General features: G+C 36.6%; 1 protein-coding gene across 35 annotated transcripts in view; it reads left to right on the top strand.

The window, feature by feature from the left end:
* Positions 1-17,149, top strand: part of spag9a (sperm associated antigen 9a) — a 70,577-nt gene that overhangs the window by 44,301 nt on the left and 9,127 nt on the right. For 10 of the 35 annotated variants that reach the window (XM_087242830.1, XM_087242839.1, XM_087242836.1 and 7 more), the window contains 9 exons: positions 2,334-2,517; positions 2,596-2,718; positions 3,935-4,015; positions 6,159-6,226; positions 6,319-6,467; positions 6,754-6,925; positions 9,629-9,742; positions 14,639-14,815; positions 16,925-17,035. In XM_087242830.1, the coding sequence (XP_087098956.1) occupies positions 2,334-2,517; positions 2,596-2,718; positions 3,935-4,015; positions 6,159-6,226; positions 6,319-6,467; positions 6,754-6,925; positions 9,629-9,742; positions 14,639-14,815; positions 16,925-17,035 (1,179 nt within the window). Of the gene's footprint in view, positions 1-1,013; positions 2,063-2,333; positions 2,518-2,595; positions 2,719-3,934; positions 4,016-6,158; positions 6,227-6,318; positions 6,468-6,753; positions 6,926-9,628; positions 9,743-9,854; positions 9,888-14,635; positions 14,816-16,924; positions 17,036-17,149 lie in introns of those variants that run through there. The other 25 variants (NM_001320288.1, XM_087242827.1, XM_087242826.1 and 22 more) reach the window with 4 other exon arrangements.

Below are 17,149 nucleotides of genomic sequence, written 5' to 3'. Positions count from 1 at the left end.
GTTTGCTGTGAATATGTGCAATCTATCAGTAAAATGACATAGTGCCTTCAATAAAAAGGAGAGGAATATTAAATTGTTCTAATGGGCTATGCCAGGGGTGTCCAAACTCGGTCCTGGAGGGCCGGTGTCCTGCAGATTTTAGCTCCAACTTGCCTCAACACACCTGCAAAGATGTTTCTAGAAAGCCTTGTAAGAGCTTGATTAGCTAGCCCAGGTGTGTCTGATTGGGGTTGGAACTAAGCTTTGGAGGACACTTGCCCTCCAGGACTGAGTTTGGACATGCCTGGGCTATGCAGTATGCACAGCAAGTGTTTTTCCACCACCAATAAACTTCTGGTAAAAGTTTAATGTGTCTATTTAATTTCATAAGGCTTCTTTAACAGCATCGATAATGTAATTTAATTCAAGTATAATCAGGTAAACAGACTTAAGCATTCATTTAATTGTTAAAGCGTAAAATGGGATGAAAGACGGTTTAAATGCAAGCACCATCAGGAGCAGCAGGCGAGCACCGAACTGCCATTAAAAATTCTGGGGTAAAATAAATTTCCATATTTTAAAGACACGGCGAGGAACAAAGGGATTTAATTCAGTGCTTCTTGTCTGGTCTGAGACCCACTTTTTATTGTTTATCAATCAGGCAGTGAAGTGTGTGAATTAAAGTTCAGTTTTCAGTCAAATTCAGTCAATTAAATTCAATTCACCTTTATTTCTAGAGCGCTTTTACAATGTAGATTGTGTCAAAGCAGCTTCACATACATGATCATAGTAAACTGAAACAGTGTAGTTCAGTATTTAGTGTTTAAGTTCAGTGCAGTTTAGCTCAGTTCAGTGTGGTTTAATAATCACTACTGAGAGTCCAAACACTGAAGAGCAGATCCATGCAAGCCGGTGTCGACAGCGGAGAAGAATAAACTTTACTAATTGGCGAAAGTGAAGAATTAAAAAATCTAGAGAGAAAACAGGCTCAGTTGGGCATGACCATTTCTCCTCTGGCCAAACGTCTTGTGCAGAGCTGCAGTCTAGGTGCCAGAGGCTGGAAGCCGGACCTCCGCGAAGACTCGTCTGTCCCTGGCTCGTCTGTCTCATGCTCTCCGCTCCTCCATGACCACCACAGAAGCTGCTCAGCATACGGCCTGGTCCAGGATATGGAAACTTTGGGATCATCTCATCACTGGTCTTGGATCGAATCAGTGGCTCTGCATAGTCTGAGGGCCTCGGGATGAGTATCCCCAGGTGGAAATAGAGAATAAAGAGAATAATTAACGTAGCTGCTGTTCATAGTGTATATAAACGAAATGCAGAAACCTGTGTGGAGCACATTCAAGTATCATACCGCTAAGTGATGCCCTGAGTGTATGCTTTACTGATAAGATAGGTCTTTAATCTAGTTTTGAACTGCGAGAGTGTGTCTGAGCCTCGGACATTATCAGGAAGGCTATTCCAGAATTTAGGAGCCATAAATGAGAAGGCTCGACCTCCTTTACTAGACTTTGCTATTCTAGGTACTACCAGAAGCCCTGAGTTTTGAGATCTTACAGAGCACGTTGGATTGTAACTATGCTATGCATCTAATTTGACTTTGCTTTTAGGCTATATCTTGACGCAAACATCTATTTTACTAGAAAAGTGTCTTCTGAACTCTTACGATGTCTGTCAGTGCTGCCGGTTTTAGACTGTTAATTTTTTTTTCACATAGACTGATTGGCGCCATAGGGGTGGTAAAATGTAGATTTAATTTCTGTATTATTTTTATTATTATTATTTAAGATACAACTCAGAGAAAACAATTTTTCACTATTAAAGGGATGACAACATCTTGTTTTGATGTTTTGAGTTAGAGGCGGGAAGTTAAAAGGTTAATTAGGGGGGTCAATCCCCCCCCAAACCCTCTTGTGATTTGCACCTTGGTGAAGATCATTGATTTTTAAAGAAACCAGATTTTAAATGTCATGATTTTGTAATGGATTGATTGTTCACCAGAAGTGATTAAGCTGGTTTACTGTGAAGTAAAAGTCCCTGCGACTAAGCCCTGATTAATAATACTCAAAACAAGCACTGCAAAAAAAAAGTCACAAATCTCACTGAAACTTCATATTTAGTTGTATATCAGCTCTTGCAATTCACATTTGGTAGATTATACGTTTAATTTATTAATTTATATGAAGTGTAATTCATTATCTATGTTTGGGCTGAATTTTCATAGCATTTACCATGTTTGAACAACAGGCGGCGCCAACCTGCTGTTTTTAATGCATCAAAACGGTGAATCATTTTTAGTAAAGCACTCAGTCGATTTGATTCAGAGTTTTGAAAAGCTGTGTGTGTTCCAGATCTCTCTAGAGCTCCCAGTGAAGATGGTCTCCCTGCCGCTGAGGAGGCTATGGAGGCCACTGAGGAGGACCAGGAGAGTCCGGGACAGGACAGCAGTCAGCCGGGTATCTACACGGAGCATGTGTTTACAGACCCGCTGGGACCCGAGTCTTCTGGGGCGTCAGCAGGCCATGATAGCCAGAGGTGAAGCAGACGCTGTGTCTTGTTGTTGATTTTCTACGCAGGTTTAGATGGGAACTCATGTTTAGTTGGGGTTTTCAGAGAGTCCGATCGGGACAGGGATGACACGAGCTCAGCAGGGGGCAAGACGGATCTGGCAAAAGAAGAAACGCAGCGGATGAGCAGTGCACTGCCCACCATGTGGCTGGGGGCTCAGAACGGCTGGTGAGATGCACACTGAAACACACACACACACACACACACACACACACACACACACACACACACACACACACACACACACACACACGTATATATGGGTTATGAGTCTCCACTTTATGTTTGTAATATATTTTATACTGTACAAACCACTTATTGTATGGCCTTACTCTTCATTTAAACTTAACTCTCACAAGGAAGCCTGTTACTGTTATGATTTTTAAGCGTTTTGAATTACAAGAAACAAGGCATGTCCCTGTAAACCACCTTAATAGAGTAAAACTAGGTCATAGCCTTGCCATTATACAATATTGTGTCCCCGTAAACCATGTAAACAAGTACACACACACACACACACACACACACACAAAAGCACAAACAGAACACAAACAACATCTGGCTAGAAGCACCAATCATTTTGAAAAATAAATAAATGAAAATTTTCCAATTTTATTAAGGTATAAATAATTTTGTAGTGTTTTTGGTAATTTTCTGAGTTATTTTTTAAATAAAATCAATGGATCAAATACAAATTATACATTTTATTTCAGTTTAGTTGCTAAGGCAAAAACAAAACATTTTCATGTACAACTAAGTCCAGTTAACTTTGTTTGCCAGTTTTATTTTGGCTATTTTGTATTTTATTTTGTGTAATTAACAAGTTTTATTGGTTTTTATTAACTCTAATAACTGTTAGACACCACAATAAAATAGTTTTTAGCTGTGTTCATTTAGAAACATTATTAATTGTTAGACTATCTTTAATTATAATTGTTTATTTATTACAGGCAGACTATAATTTTACACAAATGAGCAAAATTGTTTTTTAATAGTAATAATATTTTGTTTAAGGTTTTGTTTCCATCTTACAATTTTAAATAATTTCATTATTTGTTCATTATAAGATTTCCCTTCAAACTTAATTTAAAAAAAAATGCTGTGGGGCTTAAATTGCATCTTCATCTTACCCAAGACATGCTCAATAATGTTCATGTCCATGACTGGGCTGGACAATCCTGAAAAAAAATCTACCTTCTGCCACTTTTCCAAATGATCCACTAGAAGTCAAGTTATTATTTAATTTTATTTAGGTGCCATTTTAGAAATGTTTAAATTGAGTAGTTCAGTCTGTATGTATGCTTATATCAATCTGAGCCTCATTTTTTAAAATTGCACAATTAAAAACAATCTGACAGTTTAGCGTTTCTTGTCTTGTGTGTAGTTTATATGTGCACTCATCTGTTGCTCGATGGAGGAAGTGTCTTCATGCTGTCAAGCTAAAGGATTCCATCTTGAACATTGTGTAAGTAAAAATATGTGACTACAAATTCATAATAATACAGTCGAACAGCTTCGTTTAACTTATGTGTAATTTTATTGTGTAATTCAGAATAAACTCTGATTTCAGTGGACAATGAAGCATTTTGCTTTGTAGTTGTACTTTTTGTATTACATTGTTAATAAATCTTGGGGGTAAGAGTTTAAAACAATGATTCATTGGTTAATGAATTTACTAACATTAGGTTTATTCAAAGTCCCTTTAAGGCAAGTTATTTTACTCGGCAGTCATCTTTGTAACGTCTCTCAGGCAGCATGCTCTGTATGCTTGGGCATTCTGTTTGAATGGGGAAACATCAAATTCTCCAAAATTACTTGCCAAGCTAATGATTATATTTCATATTACGAATAACCAATAAAATAAAACAACAATTGTCATTTTAGTTTCATTCCTAAATGTTCTTATCACACAAAATCTGCAGAAACTCACATTTGGTCCAAACCCCTCCCCCGGAGAATTGTCATTCTATAGTGATCGCTGATTGGCTCCTGTACTAAAGGCGGGGCTTCATTCGCCATATTGACAGTTGCACTTTTCCCTATTCAAAAGTATATGAGTGACACGTCATCTGTATTCTATAGTCTTTGGTTTAGTTTTGTTTAGTTTAGTTAAAATTTGACAGGACAGAGTATTGCAGCACAAGTCCCTGAAATGCGTCAAACACACACTCAAAAAATAATTGACTAATAAAAATACTAAAATATAACATTTATTGACACACTAATTAAAAAATATCAAACACTATAAGGGTGCTTTCACACCTGTGAATTGATTCAGTTGTTCCGAAACAGGGATTGAAATTGTTACACTGTTGCTCTTGGTGTGGTTTGCTTTCACACTGCAAAGTTTCTAATCGGACCAAAAGAGCTAAAACAAGTCACGTGCGAGTAAACTCTCCTCACATTGGTCAGAGTTTCAGGTTTTTTTTGCAGAGTCCCGCTCAGCTGCCAGGAGAGGGTGTGGATTGGTGGTGTTTGACAAGGTACGTGCGACGTCTGAAGAGTGAGGAGAGATGCGGTGAGAAGGGTGCGCGAAGTACCCTTTTTGAGGACCGGGAGGGAGACGCGAGATTGTTTGTGGGCTTCCGGAGACTGGGGAAACTTCCCGCCCTACTCATAATTCTCTCTTCATATAGCCCTATGCCTATTACATATCCATAAAACAAAGTAATATAACCGCGCTCGGATCGGATCGCTTTCTCACTGCAATCGATCCATTCCAGGGTTTGTTTCAATCGAGCCGAGACCACCTCCTTCAAGCGATCTCGGAACGATTGATTTGGCGCGGATCCGAGAGCGATTGGTGGTTTTACATATGCCAAACGAACCGCGCATACTGGGCAAAAAAGACAGGTTCCGAAGCAAAACTGTAGGTGTGAAAGCACCTTAAATGATAAGTTTTCTATACAACAATTTCAGAGCATGAGAATAAAGGAGAGTTCATGATGTTTAGTTTTACTCCTCTAGGTATAGCAAATGTTTTGTCGCCAAAGAAAGTTGGATGACACTGGAGCCTTAGTTTGAATAATTATGTAAAGCATTTATTAATCGTAGTCCAACATCAACTAAAGCAATAAAATCTAACGTTGTGCTTGTTAACATTAGTTATTGCAAATGTATTACTACTATTATTAGAAATCACTTTCCTGAACGCTCGCGTTCAATCTGCCTTATTGGTGGAATGAACTCCCTAACTGCATCAGAACGACAGAGTCACTCGCTGTCTTCAAGAAACGACTAAAAACTCAACTATTTAGTCTCCACTTCACTTCCTAATCTGCAATTGCCACTCTGGATATACCACTAACTGTACTAAAAAAACAAAAAAAACATTTTTTTTACTAATGCTTTCCTTCTTAGATTTTACAGACCTGAAGCTTGCCTATAGCACTTATTCATTGTTGCTCTTATAGTTGTGTAAATTGCTTCCTTGTCCTCATTTGTAAGTCGCTTTGAATAAAAGCGTCTGCTAAATGACTAAATGTAAATGTAGTAGTTTGTTCATGTTAGTAAATACAATATTTTAAAGTGTTACCATCTTGGTCTTACAGGAGTAAATGTGAGTATACTTAAGAACTGGTAATATTTGATAGTATTTCTTTGCATAGACATGTGAAAGGCCGTGTTTTGGTGGCTCTAGCTGACGGGACACTGGCCATCTTCCATAGAGGTCTTGGTAAGGCACAAGTTTTATTTAACTGATAGTTCAGATACTCGTTCCAGCTTCAAATGATGAAATATAAAGCCACATTCCATGTACTTTTACAGACAGCCAGTGGGATTTAACCAACTACCATCTTCTGGACCTGGGCCGGCCGCATCACTCAATCCGCTGCATGACTGTGGTTCACGATAAAGTGTGGTGCGGCTACAGGAACAAGATCTACATCATTCAGCCCAAAGCTATGAAAATCGAGGTTCAGCATTATGTTTTAGTCTTCAGTAGTCTTAAAATTGTTTAATTACATTTAAATGTGGTTTCCTCAGCATGCCTAAAGTCTGTGTGAAGTTCCTGAGACCCTTATGTCAGTATGTTGATGTCCTTTCAAGTGAAACGGAGTATTGAGTAAGGGCCGGGACTTTGTTTATACGCATCATTCTCTCATAGCAAACCAATGGGAATGTACCTCCGTCATCTACTTGTTATCAACGCTTCTTAATAGCAGATGTAATCAGGGCCTTTGTGTTTGTATGTGAAAACAGAGGTCTTTTGATGCCCATCCGCGTAAGGAGAGTCAGGTGCGTCAGCTGGCCTGGGTGGGTGACGGGATCTGGGTGTCCATCCGGCTGGACTCAACGCTTCGCCTATTCCATGCTCACACCTTCCAGCATCTGCAGGACGTAGACATTGAGCCTTACGTCAGCAAAATGTTAGGTGAGGATGTGTTTATGCTGTTATGTACTTGTCTCCCTTTTTGTTCATTAGTTCATTTTTCTCCGGCTTAGTCTATAATTTATCAGTGCTGACCACTGCGCCACTGTGCTGCCCTCTCCTTTTTGGTATAGTTCGTTTCATATTTAATTTCGTGGTGTTTATTTTTTTATTTATTTTTTTAAATCTCATGTGTTTTGCTCATTTATGTACTCCACAACCGTGATTTGGAGGCCCAATAATGCAGGCTTTTGAAAGCCGGTTTCAAAGTGCAGATTTATAAAAACAAAAGCGTAATTGTTTCCACTACATAAACTACAAAAATGTGATTTAAGGATAATGGTCACATCACTTGCATATCGGTTATATGTTCAGTCTGTATGTGTGAGAACTTGATGATAATCATACTGGACCGCATATGTGTAGGTGTGCAGCGTTTTTTTTTAACTAAATGACATTGCTGACCTGAAAGTATACTCTACTTTGATTTTTCACAGATATGTGAATTTAATTTTAGGAAACGGTTCCATGATTATGCACTGAATTGCAGAACAGCATATAAGCATACATTTTCTATAATTACACAAGCCTCAAAGAAAATTTTCTCCTTTTAAATTATTAATTCACATCACATTAAATAAATATCGCCCCCTGTTTATTTTCCCCCCAATTTCTGTTTAACTGAGAGCAGATTTTTTCAACACATTTCTAAACATAATAGTTTTAATAACTCCTCTTTAATAACTGATTTATTTTATCTTTGCCATGATGCCAGTAAATAATATTTAACTAGATATTTTTCAAGACACTTCTATACAGCTTAAAGTGACATTTAAAGGCTTAATTAGGTTGATAATTGTAACTATGCAGGTTAGGGTAATTGAGCAAGTTATTATATAATGATGGTTTGTTTTGTAGACTATCAGGAAAAAATATAGCTTAAAGGGGATAATAATATTGACCTTAAAATGGCGTTTAAAAAATTAAAAACTGATTTTATTCTAGCCGAAATAAAAACAATAAGACTTTCTCCTAGAACAAAAAATATTATCAGACATAATGTGAACATTTTCTTGATCTGTTAAACATCATTTGGGAAATATTTAAAAAAGAATATAAAAATCAAAGAGGGGCTAATAATTCTGACTTTAACTGTGTGTATATATATATACATATATATACAGTTAAAGTCAAATGCACTGTACATCTGTACACTGTGTGTATATATACAGTGTACAGATGTACAGTGCATTTAGAAAGTATTCATTTTTTCCACATTTTTATATTACAGCCTTATTCCAAAATGGATTAAATTCATTTTATTTCCTCAAAATTCCACAGCCTTTGCCTTGAAGCTCTAAATTGAGCTCAGGTACACTCTGTTTTCACCGATCACTCTTGAGATGCTTCAGCAGCTTAACTGGAGTTTATCTGTGGTAAATTCAGTTGATTGGACATGATTTGAAAAGGCAAACACCTGACTAAATAAGGTCCCAGGGTTGACAGTGCATGTTAAAGCACAAACCAAGCATGAAGACAAAGGAATTGTCTGTAGACCTCCGAGACAGGATTGGAAAGGTTACAGAAAAATTTCAACTTGTGCAGCCATCCACCAATCAGGCCTGTATGGTAGAGTGGCCAGTAGGGTAGACTCACCATCTGGAATATGCCAAAAGGCATCTGAAGGACTTCCAGACTATAAGAAACAAAATTCTCTGGTCTGATTAGACTAAAATTGAACTCTTTGGAGTGAATGCCAGAAGTTACGTTTGGAGACAACCATGATATTGCGTTTATACAACAGTTTGACGGTATAATTGTGTATATAAAAACAAAATCAAACATGGAGAGTCTCAAAAACCCTTTTGTATGAGGAACTATTTTCTTCCGGATTCAAATCATAATCTGACAGTTAAACAGTTGAGCGTGCATCTTTTAAACTTTAGATCTGTAGTGTTTGCTTTTTGCTGGCTGTATGTGGGCGGAGTAATACACAAAGGGTAAAGAGGCTGTAGGAGTTCTGATATTGCAGAATATCTCACCGCTATCAGCCAATCAGATTCAAGAACCAGACAGAACTGTTGTATAAATGAATTTAATAAATTTTGGAATAAGGCTGTAACATAAAAAAATGTGGAAAAAGTGAAGCGCTATGAATACTTTCCGGATACACTGTGCGGTAAAAGTCTGGGGTTGAAAATGTTTTTGAAAATCTTTTGTGCTGAGTTTACATTTTCATTCCATTCATAATTTATTAGTTAAGAAACATTTCAGAATATTAATATCTATAATTTTGTTGAAAACAGTTGTGCAGCCTAATAATCTTTGGAGAAATCTAGATGCAGTTTGGTTTCCAGGATTGCTTGATGAATAGAAAGTGAGTAAGAACCACATGTATTTGGAATTGAAATATTAATGTTTCTTTCAAAATAAATATATTATTTTTGACTCTGAAATTTTCTGAAATCTTAAAAAAAAAAACAAAGTTACAAAAAAAGAGATTTTGCTGCTTGTTTAAACTACTTGTGAGCTGAAACAATGCCATTTTTGAGAGGGGCAACTTAATTTTTTTACGTTCAATCCACTTAAATTTGTTACGTTAAAGGATCAATTTGTGTTGGTACAATGTGAATAAATTGTGTGCAGTCCTGCATTTTTTTACAGTGTATGTAGACTATTGAATGGACTTTTTCTTTTCCTTTACAGGAACTGGAAAACTGGGCTTCTCTTTTGTGAGAATCACTGCTCTGATGGTTTCTTGTAATCGGCTGTGGGTGGGAACAGGAAATGGTGTCATCATCTCCATCCCTCTGTCAGACTGTAAGTCCATACCATAACACTCAAGAACACTCGTGGAAGGCAGCATTAGTTTGGGTCTTCATTGTTCCTCTCTCTCTCTCTCTCTCTCTCTCTCTCTCTCTGGTCTCTGTAGCTGTAGGTCAGTGTGGATATCTAGGTCAGAGGGGTGAGTGGGTAACACAGGCTAATTCTCAGACCAAGATGTCCTGCTCTGCTTGTTTCCTTTTTATGTCTGCATCACGCTCGGCTTTGTTCAATATTTCATCAGCAAGCGCTTGGTTGCTCTCAGATCTCTCTCTCTCTCCACTTTTCATCATCTTTCTGATCAAAAGAAAATCTGCTTCAAGCCAATCTTTGCTTTAAAGTCCCCCTGAAATCAAAATGAAAGTGTTTTTGAGTGGGTGTCAGTATCAATATGTTAGTCTGAAGGTTATCTATAAGTCAAAGTGTGTTCCAAAATGACAACAAAAATCCCATTTAGATAATATTAGCATTTAAAGCTGGCAGTTTCTCACTTCCACCAATAGGTATTTAGCTTCTCATTTAAGCTTCTGACCTATCACATGCCCTCTAGTGTCTAAAATGTTCCTCCCCCTTCAAGACACTTTTGCTGAAGCTCTGTTATTCACATATAATCAAAGACCTGGAACACTTGGATACACTCACCGGCCACTTTATTAGGTACACTTGTTCAACTGTTCTTTGAAATCAATCACCTGGCAGCAACTCAATGCATTTAGGCATGTAGACATGGTCAAGACGATCTGCTGCAGGTTAAACCGAGCATCAGAACGTCTGGTGACAGACGGGCTGGTCTGAGTATTTTAGAAACTGCTGATCTACTGGGATTTTCACACACAACCCTCTCAAGGGTTTACAGAGGATGGTCTAAAATTGAGAAAATATTCAGTGAGTGGCAGTTCTGTGGGCGCAAATGATCAAAGGAGAATGATCAGACTGGTTCAAGGTGATAGAAAGGCAACAGTAACTCAAATAACTACTCGTTACAACCGAGGTATGCAGAAGAGCATCTCTGAACACACAACACGTCAAACCTTGAGGCGGATGGGCGACAGTAGCAGAAGACTACCGGGTGCCACTCCTGTCACCCAAGAACAGGAAACTAAGGCTACAATTGGCACAGGCTCACCCAAAATAGACAATAGAAGATCGACAAAACGTTGCCTGGTCTGACGAGTCTCGATTTTTGCTGCGACATTTAAATGGTATAGGTCAGAATTAGTACGGTGTACCTAATAAAGTGGCCAGTGAGTGTATAAAAAAAAACACCAAACATAGCGTACTATGTTTGTTAGTCATAACAATGCAGGAAGGAACCCCAATTGCTGAGATGCTGAAACCCAACACTCAGAGTAGGAGATGAAATCTGTCACACACACACGGTGCACTTTGGGACTGACATTGATGAGAAGCGCTGCGTGCAACAGTTAGAATTCTTTTAACTGCACACTGTGTTTTAAAAATAAGCAGCACTCATGCGTGAGGCGCTTCAAAAGTCATGAGTGATGCAGTCATGCACATCCATCAAGCAATAGAAAACCATTGAAAAAGCAGCGCATTGGAATGGCCATTGTGTTCTCGTGCTCAACAGTTAAGACTGTAATTGGCTACAGCCATCATCGCTTCATCAGGAAATAGATAGACTGCGTCCGAAACCGCCTACTACTCAGTAGGTACTGCATTTGAATTTAAACGTACTACTCGGTCGTTAGAAAAGCATGTTCTATACAGTATGAACGTAAAAAGTATGATTGGAATTCGGACGTACTACATCCACCGTTTTGTCATGGTCACGTGACCTACCTGCGTCAGTTGCGTCGCTGCACTCTCATTCATGAATTCTCTCGCGGGGCATTATGGGATAGCACAGAATCTCGCCGGAAGTAGTAAGTCATCCGGGTACTTCTCGCATACTAATTTTCGAATTCTATGATTTCGGACAGACTACTCGGCTCGCATACTGATTTTAGCATACTGTATAATATGGAAGTATGCGATTTCGGATGCAGCCATATTTTCACATTTTCACTACCGACTGCTATCAAATTTTTTCTATTTTTAGGCAACAAACAAAACTTCACAATTTGGAGAAAAAAAACCTGACAAATTAAGAAAATAACTAAATTCAAATTCATGAATTTTATGTAAAATCTTATAGTTGAAGTCAAAGTTATTTGTCCCCCTGAATTATTAGCCCCCTTTTTATTTTTCCCCCATTTTCCATTTAACGGAGAAAAGATTTGTTCAACACATTTATTCTAAACATGATAGTTTTAATAACTAATTTCTAATAACTGATTTATTTTATCTTTCCCATGATGACTGTAAATAATATTTGACTAGATATTCTTCAAGACACTAGTATAATAAGTATTAGTATTATAGTATTATAAGGCTTAACTAGGTTAATCAGGTTAACTAGGCAGGTTAGGGTAATTAGGCAAGTTATTGTATAGTGATGGTTTGTTTTGTAGACAGTAAAAAAAAAAAATATATACATATATATATAGCTTAAATGGGCTAAAAATATTGACCTTAAAAGGGTGTTTAAAAAATTCTAAACTGCTTTTGTTCTAGCCGAAATAAAACAAATAAATCTTTTTCCAGAAGAAAAAATATTATCAGACATACTGTGAATATTTCCTTGCTCTGTTAAACATCATTTGAGAGATATTTTAAAAAGAAGAAAAAAAGTCTAATAATTGTGACTTCAATAAATTGCATATAAAGATAAATAAAACTATCTATAATGATCTATTAAAATATATGACTCATATTAAAATAAAGTATAAATAATAATATTAAGTAAAAGGTATAAGTCTGTACTTTTGACAACAATACATTGAACTAAGCTGCACATTTCAAAGTATGAAGTGGGACTCAGCGGAGTCCCAATAATATCAAGTTACTTATGTCACAATATAATCGTATTGCAATATAAAATATGTTGCGATATTCTCTCAATTATAAATGACCTTTTTCGGGTTAAATAAACAGAAAGATTTCTCAGTGTGTGGACTTCGTCATGGGATCGTTAAGCAGACAAACTGAGCAACTAACTTACTGCATGCTGAAGGTGACCCAGCTCACCAAAAAACAAAGAAACTCAACAGCACCATTTACTGTAATGGAAGGTAAAAAGAAATAGCTTTTAATTTTCAGCCAAGTAATATAATAAAATATTGACGATATTTAGGTATGGTCATCAATATATCGATATGAGATTGCGATACCATAGTGCAGGGGTCACCAATCTCGTTCCTGGAGGTCCGGTGCCCTGCAGGGTTTAGCTCCAACTTGCCTGCCTGGGAGTTTCCTGCCTGGGAGTTTCAAGTATACCTAGGCTGTTTCTCAAGTCCAAGAACGCAGAGAACGGACTTGTGTTCTTGTGGAGAGCGGTCTTGCCAGGTGTCCTCGGAAGAACGAACTCAGGAGACCGCGAGGGCAGAGAACGCGTCCTTTGAGAATTGAGATGCTGCGTTCTTCCTGATGGTCACATGACCTTCACGTGTTTTAAATGGTAAATTATTTAAACATTACAGCCTTCATACAACGATTTATTGTTTTTTCCCCTTTTCAAACTATATACTTTGCATAAAAACATTATAAATATATGTTGCACAATATATATTAAACAGATTTTAATACGAATTTCAGCAAACAAACACCCTTAATGTGTTTATTCCTTTATTAAGATGTTCATGGTAATGTTTACTTTCACCATTTCATTCAGGGAAAATCCTGAGGTAAATAAGTCATATCTCTGAACTTTAATAATAAATCTAAATAAAATGCAGCGCTTCCCACCTTCAATCGCAATGACTTTTGGGACTTCCAGAGCGAGTTCGGTGCTCAAGATCACATCTGGGAAGTTTCACGCGTCCTCTGACTTGCTGTCTTGAGTATTGGAACTGAACGAGGCAGCTGATGATGACGTTGCGTTAAAACACGAGGACGCAAGACCGCTGAAGAACGCATATTGAGAAACAGTGCTAGTAAGACCTTGATTAGCTTGTTCAGGTGTGTTTGATTAGGGTTGGAGCCCAAATCTTCAGGACACCTGCCCTCCAGGAACAAGTTTGTTGATCCCTGCCATAGTGTATCAATATTTTTCTTCGACCCTAATTTTAGAGCACTTCAGGGGACCTTTAATGCTTGAATATTAACAACCAGTGTTGGGAAAAGTTACGTTTGAAAGTAATGCATTACAATATTAAGCCCCCCCCCCAAAAGTAACTAGTTGCATTGTTGAGTTACCTTTTATGGTAAGTAATGCGTTACTTACATTACTTTTTCTTACCTGGCTGAGGCTTGATCTCTTTCGGAACTTACAGAGCTTATAGAGAAGCTCTGCAATTAACAACACACTGTATAACCTTCATTTACCTGAACAAGTAATATAAGATAATGTTTCTGAGAATGTTCAGACCCCAGAGATATTCATGCCGTATGTACTGTGCAGATTAATAAATAAAGTTTAAAGCAATGTGTTTGCTACTTTTTGTCTATTAGTTAAGTAAAATCACTGTCCAGACAATGCCCTTTTCCTTTTCTTCCATGCGTTCAAAATAATAACAATATATTTCCATCACAGAAATGTAAGCCAGAGCCATCTTGGTTTCTGTCTGGTCCCACGGGAAGCAAATTCTCTCATTGAGTTATTGTTAATTTACATTGTTAAAAAGTAACTCAAGTATTATTGCTTAATTTTGAAAAGTAATGCATTACTTTACTCGTTAATTAGAAAATTAATATAATTACACAACCCCCAACACTGTTAACCACTGTATCTCAGTATTTTCAGCAAAGGCACTGCTTTGAGTTTAACAGGCGTCTGCTCTGCGAGATAGTGAGATGCGAGACAGCATTGTTTAAGCACGGTTTGTTTTCCAGCAGCTAATAAGACGGTGGGAGCGATTGCCTCTCGTCCTGGTGGAGCAGTGCGTGTATACAGCGAGGACGCTGTGGACGGTGGGGTGACCGGCTCATACGTCCCGTACTGCTCCATGGCACATGCTCAGCTCTGCTTCCATGGCCACAGGGACGCTGTTAAATTTTTCGCTACAGTTCCAGGTGAGATGCTGTTATGCTGTTGACTCCATTTCCACCTGGGGATGCCCATCCTGAGGCCCCTAGAGATACACTTTAGTAAACATGTACACATAGACATCACATATATGCTATACAACTGCAGGTTAACTGTGCTTTTCTATAATAACTTTAACTGTTAATAGCTACTAGTTACTAGATAATTAGTTAGTTATTAGTATCTCATAAAGCTATGGTAACTAATAACCACAACTTTTTCGAATTTTAAATGTAATGCAATAGTGTGCACCTTTTGTAAAGCTGCTTTGGATCGGTAACACTTTATAATAACTACACACTATCAATCATTTATTAAGCATTAGCAAATAGTGAATTCATTATTTAGGCATTGACTCGACATTAATAAACGTTAGTAACAGTTTAGTATAGTTATAGTAGTTATAAACGTAAGCAGTTTGTAACTACATCTACTAATACTTTTTATTACTAAATTAAGTAACGCATTATTTACAAACTGGTTGTATTTAAGAGTAGTCCATGGTTTTTAAGATCATTCAGAATGAGTTAGTAAATGATTAATAAACTATTGATATCAACATTTATTTATATTAATATTCAGGCGTATATTAATGGCTACTATGTATGTTAGTAAATGCTCTATTAACTCAACTTCATCCAGTTTTGTGACCCAATTTCAATTGAGGACTGTTTATGCTTCGTAAATCCCTTATAAATGCCAATTAAAGGCTTGGTACAAAATGAACAATAATCATTGCAATCTTATCTAAAAAAATAAAACTATTGTAAAATTGCTGTAGACATTGGATAAAACAACAACAATAAAATAATTTAGCAATATATTATGATACAACATTTCAATGTTATTTAGCGAAGTCTAAATTAGTCTAATATTATTTTGAATGAGGTTGCGAAGGTTTACTATTCATTTGATACAGTTTCATTTGTGTATCTTCAAATGACTAGAAATGAATAATGTTGTTTATGTTCTTTTTTTCCTGTTTAGAATATAACAGCCTTTAATTGTCATTTATAAGGGATTTATAAAGCATAAATAGTCCTCACTTTAGATTGGGTCACAAAACTGCATGACGTTGACCTAATAAAGCATTTATTAACATACAAATTAACTATTAGTATATGCCTGAATAATATGAATTCTAAATGTTAATTTAAATAGTTTATTAATTATTTACTAACTCATTCTGAATGATCTTTAAAAACCACCAACTATTCCTAATTAATTGGTTTAAAATAATAAAAAAATACTGAATTTAGTAGTGAAAACAGAATTATTAACAAACCATGAAAACACAATCATTAGGCACATTATACATGTGCTTATAAGTCAAGAATACAGCATTTGTAGCTGCAGTTATAAGCGGCTCACTAACGATTATTAATTTCAAGTTAATGCTTAACAGATAATGAATTTACTATTTGCCAATGCTCAATAAATGATTCATAATGTGTAGTTATTATAAAGTGTTAACGAGTTTCTTTCTTCTGCCATTTAGCCATTGACTTCTCTAGTAAGAACTAAAGTAAATACACTATAGTGTATAGTACAATGGCTACCAGTCTCCAACATTCTTCAGAATATCTTTTTTTATGTTCAGCAAAAAAAGGAAACTCAAACGGGTTTGGAACAAGTACAGAAAATTATAATATAAACGTGTTATTTTATTCTGTAAAAAAATAATATCTCCATAATATTATGTACATATTGTACATTCGTTTATACATATACATTAGTCAGTGCTGAAGCCAAATTTAAAGCTAATCCAACAAAATAACTTATGATAATGGTCCAAAAATGTGTACATGCAAGTTTTTTTTAGGGAAAATATTAAATACAAAAAAAGGAAAAATCAAGAGAAACAAAACATACATAAAATTTTGTTGAATTACTGTTATTTAAAAAAAAAAAATCTATTTTCTTTCTATTTCTAAAGTTGTTAGGTAACAAAAAAATTATATATTTAACATTGTATTTTTATGTAAAGTAATAAACTGCACACGCTTAGTAAAGCTAAACAGAAAAATGGATGATGGTAATAAAAAGGCTTCTGCAGAATGTTTTTGAGAGCTGTTGTTGTTGTTGATGCTCTTCAGGTCAGGTTATTGTGCCTGGAGCTGAGGGTGTGACTGAGAGCTCTGAGTCTTCAGATGGAAAGAGCATGTTGATCATGAGTGGAGGAGAGGGATACATCGACTTCAGAGTGGGTAAGAGCTGCAGATCACAAATCACCGACTGTAGGACCTGTGCTTGTGCATGTGTGCAAATGCCAGCCTGCACATTCTGCACTTCATAGCCTACACATTCATAAGGGGCTCATA

The sequence above is a fragment of the Danio rerio genome, chromosome 3 (assembly GCF_052040795.2).
Source record: "Danio rerio strain M-AB ecotype USA chromosome 3, GRCz13ab, whole genome shotgun sequence".
Lineage (NCBI taxonomy): Eukaryota > Metazoa > Chordata > Actinopteri > Cypriniformes > Danionidae > Danio > Danio rerio.
This window is presented reverse-complemented; position numbering and strand designations above follow the sequence as displayed.